Here is a 23,260-nt window from a genome sequence, read left to right as displayed (position 1 = left end):
ACATTACAGAAGAAGAACACTGATTTAGAGAGCCCGAGTCTTTCTAAGGGGCTGTGGGCTGCCTGCCCTTTTCTCCAGAGGAAGACATTGTCTTTATTAAAGTTAGTGTGCCTGTTCTTTGTTCTGAAGGGAGAAATTATCTCTGTCTCCAAGGCTGTTTGTCGTACGATAATCCTTGAATAGTCAGAAACAAAGGTGGAGGGGCAGAAAGAAGAGAAACCAGTGGATAACTGTCTCCCAGCAATTACCTGATTTATCCATTCACTGACCCACTGAACATCGTTTAGCAGTTATATGCGAGGCACTGAGCTGCTTGCTGGATATACATCAGGGAGCAAACCCAGACATGGTTTCTGACTGCAGTTTCAGCCAGGAATGTAAGTATGCATCCAAGATCACATAAATATATGCAAAATGGCAACAGTGATGAAGTCCCTCAGAGGAGAGCTCCATGGCACCACAGAGTTATATATATCATAGTGGGAGCTACAAAAGTGTGACGAGGCAAGGGAGAAACTCCCAGGCAGGTGGGACAGAACAAGCAAAGGCCCTGGGGCCGCAGGGAGGATGTCAGCCCTGAGTGGGGAAATCACACACTTTTCCCAAGACTGTTGACTGTTTCACGCTTGTTGTCACAGACTAATCATTAATAGCATCCGTCCTCCCTCTCAATAGTGTCAGAGTTCAGGGAGCGTATATCAGACGATGCTATAGAAAGATAAATGGGACCAGAGTAGGCTTTAGCCTTGCAGTCTCTGCTAGCAGCCTGGGTTATTATCCCAAGAGCAACAGGGAGCTATCTGAGGGTTTTGAACAAGAGCATCACATGAGCAGGTTTTCATCTTGAAGAGACCACTTTGGTCTCGATACAGAGAAGAATTTTGAGGAGGTGACCAGGTGATCCGGGAGAGGTCAGAATCTATGACTGTGGTTCAGGCAGAAAAGACAGTGGCTTGGATGCGGGTAGTAAGGTGAGGCAAAGTTAGATTTCAGTGGAGAAAGAGGGACGTGGTGAGACTCAAGATACTTAGGGGGTACAAAGACAGGCTATGACGTGGGAGGAAAGAGAGCATCGGTAATGATGCCAGGATTTCTGTCTGGCACAGTCGCAGGAAACATTAGTGAAGCTCAGGAGAAATGCTAGCTACGCAGTGGGATGAGCAGGTGTGCGCTCAGGTGGGAAGTACGGGCTGGAGCTGTACGCCTGGGAATCAGTGTCATCTGGATGGTAGCTGAAGCTGTGGGTGTGAAGGAGGGGACCCGGGCACAAGAGGAGAGAGCTGCGGACGGAGCCGAGGGAAGTCAACGTGAACAGAGGAGTAGAGCAGGGCAAGTTTCAAAGGCGACTGAGAAAGTGCTGACAGGCAGGGAGAAACCCGAGACTGCGGTTCCAGAAAGCCAGGAGAAGAGCGGTGCCAGGAAAACGCCGCGGGATGGAAGACACGGAGCCCAGTGACGACCCTCGGGAGACGAGGGGTGTGGGGCCAGCTGGAGGAGGCTCAGCCGTGCGCAAGAGGGAGGGAAACGGAGGCCGTAAGTCCGGGAACATCTGTGAGATTTCGGACTGTGAGAGGGAGGGGACAGGAGGCCCAGGGGAAGATGGAGGGCAGGGGCGCTCTATTCTGAGGATAGGAGAGGTGGAAGCAAATGGAAATACTTCCAGGGAGAAGGGGAAAGTGAGAAGGAGGAGGAACCAGTCCTAGAGCTCCTGAGAAGCACGGGGGATGGAGTCCAAAGCGCAGGAGGAAGGGATCGCCTTGGAAAAGACAGAGGGTAGCAGGAAGGAGGGAGAAGAGCCGGCCCAGCAGGCGGGGGTCTGCGAGTCTGGAGGAGGGGCTCAGTGAGCGCCCATGGGAGTGAGGGCGGCGGAGTAGGAAGTCAGGCTGCTTGCTAAGAGCAAAGAAGGGGATGGAGGTAGAGGGGGAGCTGGAGGTTTCACGGTGGTCTGAGGTGGCCACTGCAGAGAGCTGTGGGACAGAGGAAAACAAGGAGGGTTCCAGATGGTTTGTATGTGCTTGCACACATATGCATACGCACACATGCACACGCATGCACATGGACACACATGCGCACATGAACATGAACACCCATACACATGTGCACGCACACATGCACACCCATACACATGCACACCCAGGCACATGCACACAGGTACATGCACACACATGCACACATGCACATGCACTCCCATACACATGCACATGCACACACGCACACACACCCCTGCACACATGCACATGCACACCCATACCCATGCACACACATACATGCACACAGGTACATGCACACCCATGCACACACACATGCACATGCACTCCCATACACATGCACATGCACACACACACACCCGCACACATGCACATGCACACCCATACACACATGCACACGCACACATGTGCATGCACACGCACACTGCATACCCATACACATGCGCACCCATGCACACACACATGCACATGCACACCCATACACACATGCACACTCACCCATACACATGCACACCCATGCACATGCACACAGGTACATGCACACCCATGCACACACACATGCACATGCACACCCATACACACATGCACGCACTCACCCATACACATGCACACCCATGCACACACACATGCACGCCCATACACACATGCACGCACTCACCCATACACATGCACACCCATGCACATGCACACAGGTACATGCACACCCATGCACACACCCATGCACATGCACACACATAGATGCACACATGCACATGCACGCCCATACACACATGCACACGCACACATGTGCATGCACACGCACACTGCACACCCATACACATGCACACACGCATGCACACACTCGCTGGCCAGGACCAAAAGTCTCTCCACACTCCGTAAACGCCCTCTCACATCCAGGCCTCCCTCCTCCTTTCTTCTGGCCTGCCTGGTGTCTGTCCCCTCATTTTCCCATCCCCGGGATCATTCGCACAAGAGGCGGCCTGAGGAACCCTCTGAAGGCTGGGCGGATGGTGAGAGGGAAGAACACTGCCAGCACTTCACGTTCCATACCCATCCTCTCGTCCCTGTCCCATTTACAGAGATAAGCTCGAAGCAATCAAGATGACCAAGAAGAGAAAGCTCATCAGTGTTCTGGCCAAAGCCGAGCTCTGCTCATCTGTCCAGGGAGCAGCAAACGCTGGTGTTTCAGAGAGGGGACAACCTGGGTGAGAGTTTAGCTCAACTTCTTTTTCTAATAAGGAGGCCAAAGCGCAGGGAAGTTTAAGGGCTGCATCTCAGCCGCGGGTGTCTGCATTCTTTGATAATTCATCTGAGCACACTGGATACAGAGGCAGTGAGTGCTTGATGAAAGTGAATTTATCTCCCTTCTCTGAACTCAAAAATGCTTGCATCCAAGTCAAAGGCACCTCAGGTCTGAATACGAAAGCCTCTCTTTTTAATCGGGGGAGAAATTGTGTCACTTCATTTCAGAAGGATCCAAAGAATCATGAAGAAGGGACACAGCCCAGGATTCTGGAGCTGGAACGCAGAGTGCCCTCAGGAGTGGGAGGAAATTATTCTCCTGATCTGGAAACAACTCTCACTCGGAATGAGAGTCTCATGCTTCCAGCCCCTCCAAGGACAGCAGGGGTCAGAGCCTGCGGCTTTGATGGGTAGAGAGTCGGGGGAGGCCTGCAGGGAGTGAGGGTGCTGGTTGTACCTGGGCTGTCCCGGGGGAGCTGGGCTGTTAGGGAAACCCACGGGGGTGCTGCGACCAGCGCCAGGACCCCCGAGTGTCTTCAGTTCTGGGTCACTGAAGGCACACGGCTCCTTAAGCATCCATAAATTGCCTGGTCTGCCTGAAAGAAACTGACAGTGGGGCTTGAAAGAAAATCCATTTCTGGAATAATAAGAGAGCCCTGCAGCTTCCACTGAGCAGGTTCAAGGCAAAGCCGGGGGCGCCCAGGGGATTTTCACTTTGCGGGGGGCTTGTCTGTGCCTGGAGGTTGAACCAGGGGATGTGAGAGGTGAAATTGGAGGCAAAAGCCCTCTCCATCAGCCTAGAAGGGCAGCCTGGCTTCTATTCTTCACCCATCTCCGAGAAAAATTAAGTAGATGTCAGAGCCATCTGCCAGCGCTGAACTGAAAGAAGGGAGACAAAGAGGAAGGAAGGGGATGGAAGAGCCTTGGGTGCAGATTGAAGGGCAGCAAGAAAGCAGGACAGGGAGCATCGCTATTTAACTCCGTTGAGCTGGCGTCACAGCAGGGCTGTAACACTGCGTATTGGTTCTCTTGTACTCACTTAAGAGCAGAAAAGGCAAATGAGCACATGAGGTTTCACGTTCATCCACACAAAATTACTGCAAACGCTCTTCCCCCACCTCACAACTATGTGTGTGTATATATATATATACACATATGTGTGTGTGTGTGTACACATTATACTAACTCCCTTAATTTGGGAGCTATATCCTTTTTGCTTATTTTAAAAATAAAAACAAGTGTTCTTCTGTGTGAAGCATTCACCCTGCGGTTGAGGCGGGGAAGGAGCCGTTGAGGATGTGCCCTAGTTCCCCCCCGCACCGGGTCCCCTGCACCCCTGCAGGAGGCCCGCATCCTCTTTATCTGTATGAGGATGGCTCCCTGGAGGTGTTTGCTCATTTTCATTGTTCCCCAGCAAAAACTTTCCTGCCACGTGAGGGCAAATTTCACAGGATCACCACATGGTGAAACATCGTGCCGAGAACACAGAATTCAGAACTTAAAGGAAGTTAGTAAGGGACCCACAGGTACAAGGCTAACATCGGTGGGTCGGGGCTGCTTGCCAGGCTCGGGTCTAAGTATACTCCAGGCTCAGGATATGAACCCGGGCAAGCTGGTTCACGTTTATGCTCTCAACCACTCGCTTGCCCATGCATGTGCTTCCTCTGCCTCAAACAAGCCCCGCCTGTCCTGCATCAACCCTCTTTATCGCTTTGCTGGTCCTGGGGATCCCTCCTGCCCCCTTCCCCAGAGCGAGGTTGGGAGCCCCTCGTGTCTGCCCCCTGGACCCCTGTACTGCAGCCCCGGTCATCACCCAAGACTCGGGACTCCCTGCGGACAGTACGATCCCCGGGGACAGGGTTAGGGTGATATCCAAGCATGGTAAGGCACACAGTGTATGTGTCTGAGTGCACAAATTAATAAAGTGGTGAAAAAGACCTGGTCTTTGTCCTACCAGGGCTCTAATCCAGCGGGAGGACAGATCCCAACACGATGACCGTGACACCTTATGGACAGGCTGCAAGGGCTGCAGTCAAGTTTATAAATCAGGTTCCAGACTCACATGGGGAAGGACTGGTGACCTCTGCCTGGAGTGCAAGAAAAGGGCAGGATGGTGCCGAATTGGGGGTGAGTCATATTTTAAGCAGCCAAGAAGGGAGGAGGAGAAACACTAATGAGGAAACCACTGGGCACGTGGAGAGTGGCGACTAATTCAGTCCAACCACACAGGCGCCCGATTGAGCTCCAGCAATAGACCAGGCATCATCTAGATGCAGTGAGCCAAACAAACTGGGAACACAAAGCCCTTCCCTCCCGAACGTCACAGCGAGGGAGGGAGGGAGGGAGACCCAAAAGAGACCATGGTGGGAACTGTTAACTACACATGCCCTGCCAGGATGCCCAGCCAGGCAGGAGGTCAGTGAGTGAGGTGCTCACCCTCCAGCTTGGGGCTGCTGGAGGGGGATGGGGCTGGCCAGGGCCTGGGGCCTCGAGAAGTCCCTCTCTAGCACACAGGTGACCCACAGATGTTCTCATCTTCTGCACAGCCAGGAGGTAGAAGAGTTGGGAAGCTGTCTTAGGACAGAGCTGCTCTGGGAGCGGAGGATCAAGGCAGGCTTTCTGAAGAAGGTGATTCCCAAGTTGGGCCCTGATGATAGAGTAAGAGTTCACCAGAAAGAAAGGTGGAAGAGATTCCGGCCAAAGGAGCAGCTAAGAGTGGTGACAATAAAGAGCGCTAACCTTCACCGAGCAGCTAGGAAGTGCCAGCCAGGACCTTAGCACCTCTTCAGTTATCTCATTTAATCCGCCCACCCCTCTGAGGGGAAGGAGTCATTTTACAGATGAGTAAATTGAGGCACAGAGAGTTTAAGTAACCTTCCCAAAGTCACACAGCCAGCAAGCAGTGAAGCTGGGATTCACAGCAAGGTAAATGTGTCCTGTATTTCCAAACTATGGCCCTCCACTGCTACCCATTAGAAGACCCATTAAGGCACATGACAAAAGAGGTGAAAACATCCAGGGGGAAGGCAGGACCACATAAGCAGTGTGGCTTTCCTGGGATGCAGAATGCCGGGCAGCCAGTGGTAAGAAACGGGCTGGGAGGAGGACACAGCATTCAGCTCAGATCGGGACAGACACATGGAGTTTGGGGACAAGGCAGGGAGGTCAGTCACATCATGTGTCTGCAGAGGTGGATGAGGGGCAGGCTGCCCATGTCATAAGCTCCCTTTGGGGGATTTGGGCAGAAATTAACTGGGGAGCCACTGAAGACCCTTGAGCAGGGGACAGGATGCTCCGTGGGGAGCATCAAGAAGATAACTCTCAGGCAGTGCCGAGAATCAGGAGACACGAGGGCAATGGTGGAGACATGTGTTGGAAGGATACTGCTGTGGTCCAGTGTGACCGGAGCCCGAGGGTGGCTCCCAGGCACGATGTGGTCCGTAGTCTAGATGACCACGCGTGCTCTGTCTGCTGCCGTGATTGCTTCCTGGTTTGTATATTTCTTTCCTGACGACTGGTACCCTCACAGGGAGGGGCTCCCAGGAACTGCGCCCTGCACACCCCTTAACACGCCCCTCCTAGCCTGCACCTTTCTGCTGGGTCCCATCTCAATAAATTTGCCTCAGTTTTCCCCCGAGCAACTTCAGACACCTCAGCCCTGCGTGTGCACATCAATTAGTGACCCGCTTTAGATACTTGGGCCTCACTCTCTACCCCAGGGAACTTCTCAAGGCACTTATCAGATACAGACACGGAAGAATTCGGGGGAAGCCAATCTCCTGCCTCTGCTGCACAAGCAGGTGCCTCTTGAACCCTTCCACCCACGCAGGTCTCTCCTGGGTCTGCAACCCACTGCCTTTGCCCGCGGCATGCTGTCTGTAGCATCAAGTTCCTGTTTCTTAAATCAATGTCCTCGAATGGATTGTAAGACGGTGGAGGGCAGAGCCTCCTGCTCCTTTCTGATTTTTTTTAATGTTTATTTTTTACTGATTTTATTCTGGGTCCCCAGGAAGTGCTCACAGTGGACGCTTAGTGACAACACGTGGCACATTATGAAAAAATGAGGGAAATTTCTCCTAGTCAAACAGGACTTCTGACGGGGGAGAAAACATTGATTAAAAACTTGAGGCTATAAATGTGTGCGTGCAGTCCCAAAGCCCCAGCTTGATCCTAAATGAACTATGGTTCAGAAACATCTGCTGAGGTCTGATGGATGGATGGGGTGGGCCACCGAAGGCTGCTTTTCCCCTCACGATCCTCATCTTTAGGAGAATAAAGGCCCGTCCAGTCTACGCACGCATGGGATGGGGGCGGGAAGGGCACAGGGGGACATTCGTCTCCAATATCCAGCTCTAGCTCGGCCAGCGGCCCGACTTCTAAGCCTTTTCTTTTTGAGATTGAGGCCATGGGCAGAGGCCGTCTCCATGACAACCACACAGTTCAGTCCCCCACATGGACCAAGAAGGGGAAGGGGTGGCGGGAGAGAGACACACTTCCCCAGTTCTGTCTGGAACCAAGGTGGCTTTGGAGGACCCTGCCTTCAGCAAGGAAACCATGTACCTCAGTCTGGGCCTGAGGCTCCATCACCACATGGGGCTGTGGACAAAAGACACCATGTTGGCCCCAAGACAGATCCTGAGGCCACAGGAGACCCCTGTAATCTCAGAAACTGCTATGCGTGTCTGAGGGTTGGTGAGATAGGATGCTAGCTTCAACTCACAGAAGATGGAGACCCTTGGGCTGCAGATGGGTGCCTAACCATGGCATCCAAATCTGGCCCTGCTGGCAAGAACCAGAACCACGGGGGACATTCTTCTGCTTGCATTCGCTCAGAATGTTCTAGTCATCTGCTTCGCGAAGTCAGCTCACATAACTCTGGGAATCAAATCCCCATAGAAATGCATCTGGATGAAGGAAGGAATTGTATTTTCTTCACTCTCAGTAGAATGACAAAGGCAACCCATGACATTTCCTCTTGGTTAATTCATTAACCCACTCATTTAAACCAAGCTGCGGGGTTATCAGCAGTGACATACACGTGCACAGGACACATTTAGTACCATGGACAAGACAGAGCACCTTTGATGAGAGGTGCATCCAAGACATGTGCTATTTTCATGAGCTACACCTAAAACAATGAATTGGCCTACACAAAAATCATGGAGAGCCACCATGCAAAAACATCCCCCAGACAAGCTGAGCTGGAAACACTGGGCAGTTCCCTCTCCAATACAAGTGAATTCCGAGTATCGTTCAAGTTCTCTGTCATCAGTGTCAATGGGAGAATTGCTTTTACTCATGACACTGATGTGCACATGGCCTATTTCTTACACTAACAAAAACACAGTCAGTGGAAATGTGAACATAGGGACAAGCACAGTTAAGGGGATCAGCCAATAGTTATGCTAAGTTCTGTCTTCTGGTAGGTTTTCAATTTAATTTACTGATTTTATTCAAATTCACCACTTGAATTGAAGGTAAGAGGTTAGGACAGTTGTCATTCTCTGCACAATATGTTCAGTGCCATATACTTTGTTTTCTCCAGTCACCGTGGAGACAACACAAGCCTCTTCTTGGTGGCTTCAGAAAAGGCAGCTCTTCTAGTTGCCATGGTGAAACAAACATGAAATTCTCTCACCAACAGAGAAAACTTGAAAATTCCTTTTGTTGACAATATTTGTCATTAATTTTATCCCATCTACTTTCAGCATCCAAAACCATGAACTGATCAATCCTCTTACTGAATAAGATTCCCTGTTAGACCATTAATGAGGTCTAAGTAAAAAGACACCTTTTATTTGTGTTCATTCCCTGCAAACATCACGAATATTGTGAGTAGTCATTTTAACTACTGCCCAGACAAAACAGAAGAAGCTTTGGGGGTTCATGCTTTTATAGTTTTTCTAATTAGATAATCATTTAACAGCTTCCTTCTAAGATTTTCTTCTTTAGCCACTGAGTACATTCTATTCAAAGTAGAAAAACTAATCATGGACATTTAAATGACTTTACGTACTTCCAAGTGCATCTCTTTTGGGCAAAGATAACACCACTTCCAGACAAAGCTGGGACTACAAGTGTTTAATAATATAATCTTTCCAATTCTATACCAATGCCTTCACCGTCTATAATACTGAAATAAGTATATTGGTTTCTTCCTAAACTAAGGATTAGATACAATATTTCATCTTAAGAGTTCTAGGTTCATGTATCTCATATCTTATATCAAGTTAATTAATTCCTATTTGCTAAACATTTATGAAAAAGCCTTGTAAATAGTTTGATAATCAATACATATTCCTGGGAATCTAGCCATGAGAAATTTTCCCAACTGTGGAAAAAGATTCTGGCACAAAGATCCTCATCCAACTGGCCAACGAGAAACCACCTTCAATGACCAACATAGTGGAAATCGTTAGAGACTGAACGACATGCAATTGTTAATGTAAAGTTTAAGAAGACTGTGAGTATAAAGAAAACATATTCGATAAAATATTAACTGAAAAAGTGTATATAAAATTGTATACGTGGTATGATGACATTATGCAAAATTTTAAAAGAGAAATAAAACATGCATAGAAAAAAAACAGACTTGGAAAAACATCCTGACTTGTTAGCAGTGATTATCTTTAGGTAGTGAGACTATATTTTCTACTTTTCCATGTAGTCTGTGTTTTCTATAATACCCATGAATTTTCTATAATACCCACAAATTATTTTTAATAGGAAAATAATAAATAGGAGGAGAAAGAGGAACACCCAGTGAAAACAAAATCCGATGCACCTCTGAGGATTTCATTTTTAGGTGCCTTTTCACATTGTTAGGAAGGGGATATTTCCTTCAAGTGGAGCTCCTGGTGAGTGTGAGACAGGAAGATGCTATTTTATCACCTGCTTTAATGAATAAAAGCATAATGAGAAATGAAAATAGTTTCTCCTGAAGAAAGCAGAGTCCTCTTGCTGCAGCATGTTTTTAGAATCTGACCTGACTGGGGAGACTTTTAACAATACGCCAGCTAATTAGTCACACTATACCAAAAAAAAAAAAAATGGAAATAATGGAGAATCAATCGGAAATAAACAAAATAACAATCCAGGAGGAAAATCATGACCAGGTTCCAGTTCCTAGGAGAGATATTCTCTAATATGCATGGGTCAAAGGAGGAAGAGAGAAGGAAACAGGAAGACCCAGTACAGTTTAAACTATCAACAGCAGGTTCTGGCCACTGAGACTCAGAAAGTAATAGGGCAGCCTTCGGCGGAAGTAAGTTGTAGGAGGTGTTCTTCCTTTACATCCATCTTTCGTGTGAAATCAGTGACACGTTTTATTCTCAGATTGAGCACACTGGGGTGATTAAACCTGTCACCGTGCACCCAGGGGCCTGAACAATTCTCATTCAGACGGGAACAAAACTACTCAGGAGCATGCCTTGAATCTTTTCCATTTAGATGTCTGATACCACCTGTGAAAACAAAGGAAGAGCCCTGTGTTAAGAATGATTTCCCACTTTCATTCTCAGGATACGAAGTGCTTCAAAATACATTGGTAATATACTGGTAACGGGTCCAGATGTACTACCAAAAATTGAGAGATTGCCTTTTGGTATTGAAGTAATTACAAGACCATTTTTTCTCTTAAAGATGTGAGTTCTGACCAGTTTGCCAGTATGAACAGAATGACTCTGGTTGAATGGTTAAGACTCACCTCAAAGACCCAGAAAGTTTCCAAGTGCTTTATTTGCTGAACGATTTCTGATAAGTAAAGGATGAGTTGATAAGAAAGTTAAGAACTACAGTAATTTATCAAAATGAACTAGAATTTAACTGCAGCAAATACAAGAATTAATGGATTATTATGTAGGGATCAAACAATTTCCAGGGCCCTCAGGGAAGTACTCTCCCACCCCCATTCTCAGGGAAGGTATAAGGGTATGAGAAAACAAATAGCTTTCTCTCACCCTGGTTCTTACTTCCTTTCAAATTTAGTGTGGGAGAAAAGAAAATATATACACAAACGTCCCATCCCAAGTTACTGGATCAAAGGCTGATTTGAGATGGAAAACCCAGATGGGCAAATTGGCAAAGACCCGCCCCCAGATGTCCACTCCTGCCCTACTTCCACTGGTGTCAGCTCACACCCACTTAAGCTGGCATTCTCTTTCTTTGCCTCCACCCCCAGGAAAGATACCCTCACCCCTCTAGAGAAAGAAGTATCAGAGAGACACTACAAGAATAATATTTCAGCAACATGTACCAGTGGGGAGAGGTAAGTGGGGAGGGCAACATAGGGGTAGGGGATTAAAGGTACAAACCATTAGGTAGAAAATAAGCTACAAGGATAGATTGTACAACACAGGGAATATAGCCAATATTTTATAATAACTATAAATAGAGTATAAGCTTTAAAAATTGCAAACCACCATACTGTACACCTATATTATATAATATCGTACAGCAACTATACTTCAATTTAAAAAATCAAAAATATATATATTTTAGCAGCATGTAGGTGGTTGCCTATAAAATTACATTTTCAGTGAAACTCTTAAGGATATATGCCAAACAGATGACATCAAAAAAAGAAAATGGATCTTATATCCAGAAGTGAAAAGCGTACCAAAAAATTGGACGTGCCAAATGCACTGTTTCTAAAGATGCCTTCTCCTGATTCATCTTCATTCACCAATTAATGAACTCTCCATATAGTAATAACAATTTAAGTCTAAGCAAAGAGCAAGTTGCTAGGAAACCAGTCTGTCTGCTCATTTTCCTCATAGCCAACACTTTTGGAAAAAGAAGGAGAGATGAGGAGATTAGAGCTTTAAGAGATGGATGCGTACAGCGCATTTTGACTCTTTTCTAATTATGACACCGCTAAGGGTTTTAAAAATCATTTTAATTGCTTTGCCTCTTCCTAATTGTTTTTTTCTATATTTCAGTTCATTAATCAAACAAAATAAACGCTTCAAAACTCGAATTATAAAGTATAATATTGTGTTCATGAAACACCGTGATGGAAGAGTTGAAATACATTCTTCCTAAATATACAAGGTTTGTTTTCGTGAGCAGCTTGGGAGACTATACCCGCCTTCACAGAAAATAAATATGCAAATAAATATGCAAATGCAATATGCATCAGTCTTGCTCTTACAAAGTCTTCCAGGATAGAGGGCTTGTAACATGATCTATAATTGTCAGAACTCAAGGAAAAGTAATGAGCTACCAGGTATACTGAAAGGACCCTAACACGGTTACCCCTATAACCCAGTCACCCCGTGAATAGAAATTCTGCCGCGTGAGGATTTAGGCAAAGGCAAAAATCAGCGTCTGAGCCTCATCACGGTCTGAGCACAGTACTCTCAGCGCTTAGCGGGCAGTCAGTAAACACAAAGGGAAGGGAGGAAAGGAGGGAGGCTTAATTGTTTCCATTCCTTACCATTCACTTTCTCAAAAAATTGTAATCAAATGGATCGCTCACTGCTGTTTTCTCCTAGCTTTACAAGTCCCTAACGACATTTTGTTTCAGCATTTGGACAGGTAATGGGAAAACCTAATTAAAGCAAATGGTAAGATCATGGAGCAAAGCCTTGGCTTCAATTTTGTCTGTTAACTGAATTACATTTTTATTGTGCAAGTGAGCTATTGCTAAAAACCTTGAAAGCCTTACTAAAACACTTCTGGTAGTAAAATGTGATCAACATGCATTTGATGATAGCAAATATTTAAAACAAACTAACCAAAAGAACCCACACATCTGTACATTCCTTATAGCGGTAAACAGAAATGATGTATCAGGAGAATGAGGTACATGTCTGAGGCATGGATCTGTAAAGATACCCATGATCTAGAGTTAAGTAAGAAAAAAAAAATACCAAGTCTTAGAATAGTGTGACCTTGATTCAATTAATGCCAAAATAGCTGTATAGTTTGGAAGTTTGTTTGTTTGTTTGTTTTTTTAAAGATCCAAAAGGATACTGTAACCTACTGCTAGCAGTGTTAACCTCAGGCCGGGGAGCAGACAGGGAAAGTAATGTGAGGGCGGCTTCTACCTGTTCTTTTCTATATACCTATATTGTTCGAATTTTTTACACCATGCCTTATTTTCAAATCTGATCATATGTGAAAGTAACTGAGAAAATATCATGATTTTTGAATTAGTCTTAAAATATGTAAATTTTCAGAGCAAAAAAAAAAAGCCATTAAAATTACTTACCTTGCTAGAATTAGATTTTTCTCCATTAGAGTCCATGCAGTTTTATTTGATTTTATTAGCAATCTCTTTCAGAAGACCCTTGAGATCATTAAGCTTGAAAGGGGAAAAAATAAAACTCGTCTTAAGATCAATTTTCCAACTTTAAATTTTAAATTATGACTCTATGGCTTTTCTATGAAATAGATGTACTATATATAAAATAGCAAGTATGGTTCATGCCTGGAGTATGGCAGACTCCAGGTGATATTTCAGACTCTGTCCATTACTAACTTTCTGAAATCATATCACAAGCAAATAATCATTAGCACCAATTAGGATTAGCTTTACTCAAATAAAAATCACTAGTTATTCCTACATAGAAAGGATAGATTACAACACAGAGAAGTAATATATAGAAATAAAAATGTTATATATAACTAATAAAATTATAAGGTATCAATAAAGTTTTGCTTTGATAAAAGTATAATATAATGAAAATCATGTGCTACAATACTAATCAAGTTTTTGCAAATAAAGTGTCTCCCCTCACACACACACACACACACACACACACACACACAAACAGTATAAGTAGCAAAACAAGTAAAAAGCATGATAAAATTATTTTCAATACATGCATATTTCACAAGTTTTTACACAAGATGCGTGTCCACCCTCACACACACACACACAAACAGTATAAGTAGCAAAACAAGTAAAAAGCATGATAAAATTATTTTCAATACATGCATATTTCACAAGTTTTTACACAAGATGCATGAAGATCACTTTAAATTACAAGCTATATTTTTACACTTAATAAAAGCTATAGACATAACGCAATCTCTGTACAGTTGGTTTCCAACTTGCTATATCACTCACTCAAGGAAAACTTTGTTTAACTTAGGCTTATTTCCAGTATTAACCTCTTCATTTAACTCTTTTTTTAAAAAGGACAAAAAGCAACCATAAGGGCTAATGGCTGCCTAAAATAAAGAAGGCATAGTAAGGTTCCTACTTACAGACTTAAGGTCAATGTGAATAACCTTGTTTTCTGGTGTAAGAATGAGACGGAGAAATTTTTATTCACTGGAGGGGCTTTGGACAGATTTCTGTATTGGTTGACAGTAAAAAGACTTTAGTATGAGGTTTAGTAGGGTTTAAGACACCAAGAGCTTGCTCAAGAAACCAGTGGCCAACCCTAAAATTCTCCTTGGATAGAAAGGAGAGCCTTTTTGTTGTTCAGAAGAGAAGGCGTAGAGGAAAGCGGGGGGGGGGGATAAAAAGGGGAGAGAGGGCAGGGGAGCAGGAGAGAAGCAGGGAGAGAGGCAGTGAAATCCTGTGGGTGGTGGCCCATGTCTCGGTGTTGTGTGGTTTGAGGTTTCCCTGGGATCTGCCCAAATTCAACTAAAACCTGCAAAAGGCATGGTGTAGGTGGACTTCTTGCAGGAACCAACGAAGGGATGGAGCTCCACAGCCAGGGAGATGCAGAGGGGGCTGGACCCGCAGGCACTCCTCTGAGGACCCCACAGAGCCCTGGACCACACGTTTGTGTGGACAGCCCCACCGGGGCTCCGGTCACCTGTGACCCCCTAGGCACCACGCCCACAACCGCCATGCTCAGGTCCACTGTCCCCACCAGAGGAGCCCTGGCCCACACGTGTGTGTGGACAGCCCCCACAGGGGCTCCGGTCACCTGTGACCCCCTAGGCACCACGCCCACAACCGCCATGCTCAGGTCCACTGTCCCCACCAGAGGGTCTCCCCGCCGCACCCAGACACGCACTGGCTGGGAGGCCTCCCTGGCCCCTGGGAGTCAGTTCAGCTGCTCCAGTACCTGGAGCTCCGGCTGACCTCCGACCCAGGTCCCGCTCTGCCCCATCCCCTTGCTGCCATCCTGCCTATGTTCTGCGTGTCCCAGAGCTGGGGCAGGGGCAAGTCTTGCAGAAGCCTGAGCCCAGCCCCAAGTGTACTTCCCATCGGCTCCCTCCAAAGCCAACTTAAGTGAACCCACAAGTAAAACAACTCAACACAACAAACAAAAATAGACTGTTTTCTCTACACACACACTTAGACAAGTCCCTAGCACCTCTGTTCCCCAAACCAAACTGTGTAAGCCCCTCTTATGTGGCCACTCTGACCACTCAGAGGGATCTTTGAAAGGAATGTTCCCAGATGTGTCCCCAGAGGCTTGCCCTGCACGGGAATAAAATCCAACCCTAAAGAGGCCAGCAAGTTCCTGCCAAGGACGACCCAGCTTCCCCCTTTCTTCCTCCTCGGTGTTTCCCTGGTCCACGCCATCCCTCTCCAGCTGCCCAGAACATTCCATGCACCTCTGGACTTAGGGCCTTCACAGCTGCTGACCCTGCTCCCTGGTAATGCAGACACGGGCAATCTGGAACACATGCCTGATATGGCTAAGAAAAGTGTTATCGCCATTTAATCCTACATAATTCAGCTGGAAAATGCTCCTACACCCAAACCACTTAACAAGGGATCCATTCATGAAATTCGGGGCCCATGTCTGCTTTGACAGCACTTAGCCCAATGCCTGGCACATGGCAGGTGCTCAGTAAGTATTACGAGGTATGTAGCTTAGGTACCGATGCAGCAGACTATATATACATATATATTTGTGTGTGTATGTGGTACGCGGGCCTCTCACTGTTGTGGCTTCTCCTGTTGCAGAGCACAGCCTCCGGACGCACAGGCTCAGTGGCCATGGCTCACGGGCCTAGCCGCTCCGCGGCACGTGGGATCTTCCCGGACCGGGGCACGAACCCGTGTCCCCTGCATTGGCAGGCGGATTCTCAACCACTGCGCCACCAGGGAAGCCCAGACAATATATTTAAATATAAATATATGATGTAGAGAAAGTGAATAATCCTATAAGGCTTTATATATATTCTATATTACATAGTATAGTCATCTAATATACATACTCAGTGTTAGAACGCTATCCCTTATGCTTCCTCTCATGCATTCTAACATTTTTAAAATTTTTAAAAATATCCAGCACTTTTCTTTCCCCTCTTCACTGATTATAATCATGACATACATCCTGGCATGATTGTTTATGTCCAGATACTCAACTCTAAGAACATAGGAGTCTTCCCAGCCCCTCAATTAAAAATCAGTACCAGTACAACAACAGAAGGAGAGCAGCTGTAACAAGATATACTCCTGTGTGATGCCGTGTCTCCAAAGATGGCTGCCACGTTTCTCCCTGTCCATGTGTCACTCCCACATCAAGAGGTGGAACGTGAACAGATAGTCTACTGCTCCCCCACCTGGATCCCAGCCAGCCTGGGGCTGCTTTAATCAATAGATGCTGGTGGATGTGATGTCATGCCAGGTCCAGGTCTCACCTTTAGGGGCACTGGCGGCTTCTTTTTCTTCACGCTTGGAAGCCAGTCCCTATGGAAAAAGGGGAACTGCCCCGAGACCCCCAAGCCTCATGGATCAGAGATCACATGGAAGGGAGAGGCCATGAGGAGGAGCACTGAGGTGCCAGATCCTGGCCGCACCGCCAGCTGAATCCAGCCCCGTAAACCCAGCTGAGACCACATGAAGCAGAAGAACTGCCCGGCTGAGCCCTTCCCAAAGCCTGACCCAGAAAAGCAAGAGTGAAATAAAATGGTTGTTTGAAGCCACTGAAATGTGGGGTTGTTTGTTGCACAGCAATAGGGAACTAAAGCAAACTGTGATGGAAACATTCGACTGTCAGCACAGAAGGTACCGTCATCCTGAGTGGTTGAGTCCAATATATGAAGCAAGCAGCTCCAGGGCAGGGAAGGAGAGGAAGGAAGAGAAGAGCTAAGGCGGGGGCGGGGTGGGGGGTAAGTAGGAAGGTACCAGGCATCAGCCCACCGTCCTGCACAAGACCAGAGTTCAGGAAGGGAGGCCCATGGAAACACGGCCTCAGATCTTTTAAATGCTGCTGGTAACTAACACATAAATACATATATGAGAAATTGTGAACCAAATAAATGATCATCTTAGAGCTCTGAGAAGAGCACCTTTTGTTCATTTCTTCAATGTTCCTTGAGACCCTACTCTAGGCAAGGAATCGGGTGCTGGAGACCCTGCCACCCCTGATGGGGTATCGTCAAGCCGTGGAACCGCACAGCCCTGGGGGGGTATGTGACTCTGTCACCCAGGACGCCATCCCCCAAATGCCATGGCTATCACCTCCTCTTCAGAGCCTAACAGGGAGCCGACATTTATGAATCGATTGTCATTTCTGCTGAACCAAATCATAATTTCCAGCTCCCCAGCTCAGGGTGGAGGTGGGCACACTCTCTCTACGTCTAATTCACGTGCGTATTCGTGCAGCCGCAATTCAAATGAAGTGGGTGACAAATTAGAGTGGCAGCAAAGACTGGCATAGAGTCTCTAGGCTCCCAACCTGCTTTTCTGAGCCTTTCTGGTACATTCCCTGTCACCGCAAGCACCTTACACTGGAGAGAAAAAGAAAGGAGGGGTCCTGGGTTAGACAGAGACAGTCGTGGAAATGCGACATCAGGACTATTCCCGTGTGGGCTGGGAGCATCGGAGAAGCAATTCCACTCCAGCACCCCGACTTTATGCAGTGAATAAAAAAAGCTGAGTATAGAACAGGGTCACATCTATTTTTTTTAAAACAATTAACTTCATCTATTTTTGGACACTGGCCTCTAGCTGAAAGCTCAAAGATAATGGAGATTTAAAAAGATAATTCCCAAACTATAAACAGAACTATACCTTTGTATCCAGCTGCCGAAAACGATGCCTCATTCTTCAAGGAAGTTAAAAAAAAGAGAGAGCGAGAACAGAGAGAGAGAGAGAAACAAAAAGGGCTATTAGGCTCCATTTCGCAGTCTTTTAAAGAACAAAATACAGATCATTTTCATTTCAACTAAACCAACGTCACCTGCTTTTACCACTTTTACTTTCTTCCTAATACCCAAGCGAAGCAGAATTCCACTCTCACCCCAGATGGAAGGACAGCAGATAGATGCTACCTTTGTTGATGGGGTGGGGGGGGCGGTGGAAGATGACCTGTAAGGTCCGTCCCTTCCTTCCAAAACTAAGATCTCCGCCTCTAGGGATGGAGGAGAATGGAGGGCATCTGCTTTGTTACTCAAAGAGAAAAAGCATGCCTCACATCCCCTGCTCCCAACAGCTGTGCTGAACCTAACAAAGGGATTAGTTGTTCTTATGTTTACGCTTTCTTTGCTAGACTGAATTCTGAGGTGTGTTTGGAGCTCTCTGTAAGAGTGACTTCCGACCATTAACCCTGTTAACCCCACTTTAAATACGAAGGGCATGCTCCCAGATGCCCTGCATCCCACATTCCTCATGGACCATCTAGGGAGTCAGCGACTTAGCTAGTTCTATGGGATGTTTAGGACAACTCCACGCGACTCATAAAGGGCGTTCAGAACTTCTCAGGGACAATTCTCTGTAAGAGATCAACCAGAGGGTTTTGCCATCTTCTAATCTCTTGCTTCTTCCTCACAGAGATACATGTGCAGACCCTGCGAGGTAACTTCTGTTCCCCACGATCCTTGGGTCTCCCAGAATCCACCTCTGCAGCAGTGGCACAGGGACCCACGCTCTTGTCACCTGGTCCCACAGCCCTGCCCTGCAGCCTCCAAATCCCTCTTCCTGCCCTTCAATCAGGACAATCAGATGGCAGGTGGATGGTTTTTGCCCTTCCTGAAAGGCTGACACACCCTTTTGCGTTTGTCACCTTCAGTTGCCTGAGCCATATCCTTTTGGCACCATTTCTCTCTGCTGCAAATTCTCTTTACAGAGTTTGCTCACATTAGCTGCCTGTGTTCTGCCAGCTTCTGTACACAAGGGGAGGCTGGCAAAGCAGGAATAAATGACTGACATACTCCTCTGATGTGTCGTTGGCTTTTGTGTTGATCTTGACGAGGTAATTTTCTTTCATGACACCCTCCCACGCCAGAGTCATGTTGTCTTCATTCTTGAAACCTTGAATAATGAGACAAAGAAAAACATTCAAATTGTTTCATTTGCCCCCTTTCCCTCCTAAATCAATACCTGCTCGGCATTTTGCCATACTCTGGAACCAAGAGAATGAGATTCGTCCTGCACAGGCTGATCTGACTAATGCTACTTACTAGTGAGAGCAGCAGAACAATGGAATATCAATGAATTTCTTAGTAACAGTGAGGAATGGGAGCTTGCATGAAATAGGAACGCAATCTTCATTCCAACTAGAGATCCATCCACGGCCTGTCTGTGTGTCTTGTGACTTAACAAAATCATTTCCCTAGCGAATTTGGTTCTCACATTTCTTATGTGCTCCTGTTCCATTTTGAGGACATCAAAATACTACTCTGATCATTCAGTTGGATAATTACTGATGGACTGTCTATTCTCAACCTAACACGGGGGTAGAAAGTTTGGAGGAGAGGAAAATCATCCCTGGACATCATTCCTACCCTCTTGAAATATGCAGTCTGGGTGTAGACCTCAAGGATAATTCTGATGTTTAGTGTTTTCCTCTCACCTAAGCAAGGTGTGCTGCAAAATTAGCCTGGGGAATGTTCCAGCAAGATTTTTCGTTGAATTTTTTTTTTTACAGTGCCTTCACCTTTCAGATGGCAAGCAAACAAAGGAACAAATCAACCTGTCACCTGTGTTTCAGGTACTAGTGCAATGGACAGCAATCCTCCATATGAATTCACGGGGAAAGAAAAGCACATATGTTCATGCAAGTGTCCACTTGGAATAAATGTATCTAGTGTTTACCTTTAAATGTGTTCATCTACATGTTAGAGTTTAGGAACTGTTTTAAGATCTTCCTAGATATAAAAAGAATTAATTGGGGCTTCCCTGGTGGCGCAGTGGTTGAGAGTCCGCCTGCCGATGCAGGGGACACGGGTTCGTGCCCTGGTCCGGGAAGATCACACATGCCGCGGAGCGGCTGGGCCCGTGAGCCGTGGCCGCTGAGCCTGCGCGTCCGGAGCCTGTGCTCCGCGACGGGAGAGGCCGCAACAGTGAGAGGCCCGCGTACCACACACACAAAAAACATTTAATTGGGAGTCAAAGACATATGAAAGTGGCAGGATTGAAGCAGCTCCTATATAGCAAATAAAGATTTATTTTTAAATGGTGGTTATTCACTTTAGAAAATAATTCCTAACGGAATTTCTTTCAAGTGGATTTTTCCTAGCAAAGTCATCTCCAATGTCTTTCCCTCAAACTAAATGTATGTAGAAGCCCGCTAGGAGTACTTAATAATCAATGGAAAGGATAGATGATCCTGAATTCAGATGGCTAAAGAGCAAGAACGACCAATGACCAAATGTCCAACCTCTCTCACCATCAAGGAAATGCCGACTGAAACGATGACATAGCATTGTCACAACCAAACTGGAAAATAAGCAGAGTCTAAAATAATGACTGTACTCTCTGTTGGAGAAGACGTAAACAAACAGGTTTCCCACATAATGGGAAAATCTGTAAATTGTTACGGCCTCAGGGAATGAGGGATGCGAAGGGGGTCAGACATATCAAAAGTACATACACTGTATCTAGAAATTTCTCTTCTAGAAAGAACTCCAAGGAAAAAAATCACTGATATGCTCAACAATGAATGCATAAAACTGTTTCTCGTAGTGTTATATAACAACAAAAGAGGAGAAACAATCTACTTGTTTAACAAGGGATTGGTTAAACCGAGTATGGTCTACCCATAGGCTGGAATATTCCACAGTTAAAAATTGTCATAAAGATGTATATTTATGGCTATGGGAGATGTTCTCTGGGAGATTATTAGTGAAGTGAACAAATTAGATTTTGAATGTGTATGCACAGAGCAATCGAATTATCACACACCCACACAAGGATAATAGAGTCAATACCGACATGTTATCGAGATTTATCTCTGGATGGTGGGTGACATTTGCTCTTGCTCTTTCTTAGTTGTGCTTTTCTGTGTTTTTTGAACATTTTATAAATGAGCTTGGATTACTTTTTCAATCATGAAAACCAGCAAATTTTATAAAAATGCAATGACTGGGTAGCATATTTTTTACTATTACTTGAAGATGTCACCAAAAAAGTACCAAAAATGGAAGCCTGGATTCTACCTGTTCTGAAAGTTATTTGAAAAATCTTGCATTTTCCTCTAAAGAAGAGCAATTGTAGGCTTAAACCCCATGACTGTCCTATCACTGGAGGCAAATGCAAAGTAAAGGTAGGAAATGAATTACCATGAGGAGATTCGACAACCACAGGATGCTGTGGCCCCGGAATTAGCCATCCCGAAGGAGAAACGATTGAGTAGGTGGTGACCAGGTCCGCCCAGAAGTCTCCAGGGAGTAAACTGGGGCTCTTGGCTCCCTGTCTTCTGTCCTCACTGCCCAGTGGCTAAAGGATCCTGTCCTGTGGTCTCCCATTCTCCCTATTTCTTTACTCCTTCCTGAGACTAAGAACTGTTAGAAGAGAACATCCATGGCTCACTGTCTGTTTCTCCGGTTGTTGTGAGAGCATCACTTTCCCAGGGACCTATCAGGGACACAGGTGCAGATTAACACGGCTCATTTCTGACCTGTTTGCTGTCTCTAGTTGAAGCTCTTGTCCACTTGCTGGCCAGGCTGGGGGATTTGTTTTCATTTTTACGTTCTTTCTTGTACTTAATCGTTAAGTAAGTTTGCGGGGAATGTAATGCATTTCGTTCTGCCTTCTCAACCCATCCTGAATCTGGAGGACTGATTTGTCCTTACCTATAACACCGAGTTTCCTGGTTCCATTGATCCTGGGCCAAACACAATGTACCTTTGGAGAGTGGACCTTCATCCCATACGGCCCCTCTACCTACCCACCCCCAACTGGAATCCCACTAGTGATAGGGAATTCACTGCCTCACAGGGTATCACATCATTTCCAGATAGCACTAATTGTTAGACATTGCTTTGCCTTTATACTGCGTCAAATCTTCCTCCCCACAACTTTTATCCATCGTTTGTTTTTGTTCTCTGGAACGATTCAGGAAGAAGTATGAAACTTTTTGCCAGAGCCTCTAGTCAGCAATACATTTCCTAAATTTACTTTGCATTTGCCTCCAAATCTGTGGCATGGATTGGTCCCCTGAGCCCTCCCTCAGGTTCTATAGACACTCATCCATGACATGGCTTCAAAACGGACTCAAAGAGAGTTCTGAGACACTTCATTACGCACCTCTGATCTTTGGGTGTGGTCTTTGAGTACAAATTCCAGGTCTCAACTTTCAATTCCCATCCCAGAGATAAAGCCTTTTCATTCTTTTAGTTAGAAATGACTCACCCTGTCCTCCATGGCAAAATGATGAGGGGAAAGACAGCAACTTACCCAAATTGTCAAAACACCTTTCTTCATTAGGAAAGGCATTTACATATGTGTGATAGCTAATGACATTCCCCAAAGTGACATTTAACGTCTTGAAATAATGCTGTTAAAAGAGTTGACGATGAGGATTCTTTAAACTGTGACATGAGATGGGGGTCGTTGGTACATTTACATTATGAAAGCCAGACTCTAGGAGATCATGGCTCCAGGGATAACACAGAAGTAAGTTATGACTAATAGTTAAGGTCGTATTCCTGAGTATCTTTCCTCCATTTTTCTGTGTAGTTAAGGAATCCCACAAAAAATGATGGTTCTTGGCAAGTTAAATTTTTCTTAATTACCACCAATTATCATGTCTAGGTTAGTAAAATTCGTATTTTTACTTTCGGAATCATCAAAATATTGGGGATACACTAAAGGGACAGGAATGATTGGCCCAATACAGAACATGAATCCCATGATGGTAGTCAGTGATCATTTTGTCAGATGCAAT

At 45.8% G+C, this 23,260-nt stretch overlaps 1 protein-coding gene across 1 annotated transcript in view; it reads right to left on the bottom strand.

Moving 5' to 3' along the window:
• Positions 1–13,485: 13,485 nt before the first annotated feature.
• Positions 13,486–23,260, bottom strand: part of TRPM8 (transient receptor potential cation channel subfamily M member 8) — an 84,181-nt gene continuing 74,406 nt past the window's right edge. Inside the window, exons 23-25 of the mRNA XM_024124651.2 lie at positions 19,305–19,404; positions 18,166–18,199; positions 13,486–13,536 (exon numbers count right to left, since the gene is read on the bottom strand). Of these exons, the coding sequence (XP_023980419.2) occupies positions 13,486–13,536; positions 18,166–18,199; positions 19,305–19,404 (185 nt within the window). The remainder of the gene's footprint in view (positions 13,537–18,165; positions 18,200–19,304; positions 19,405–23,260) is intronic.

The sequence above is a fragment of the Physeter macrocephalus genome, chromosome 2 (genome assembly GCF_002837175.3).
Source record: "Physeter macrocephalus isolate SW-GA chromosome 2, ASM283717v5, whole genome shotgun sequence".
NCBI classification, from domain to species: domain Eukaryota; kingdom Metazoa; phylum Chordata; class Mammalia; order Artiodactyla; family Physeteridae; genus Physeter; species Physeter macrocephalus.
This window is presented reverse-complemented; position numbering and strand designations above follow the sequence as displayed.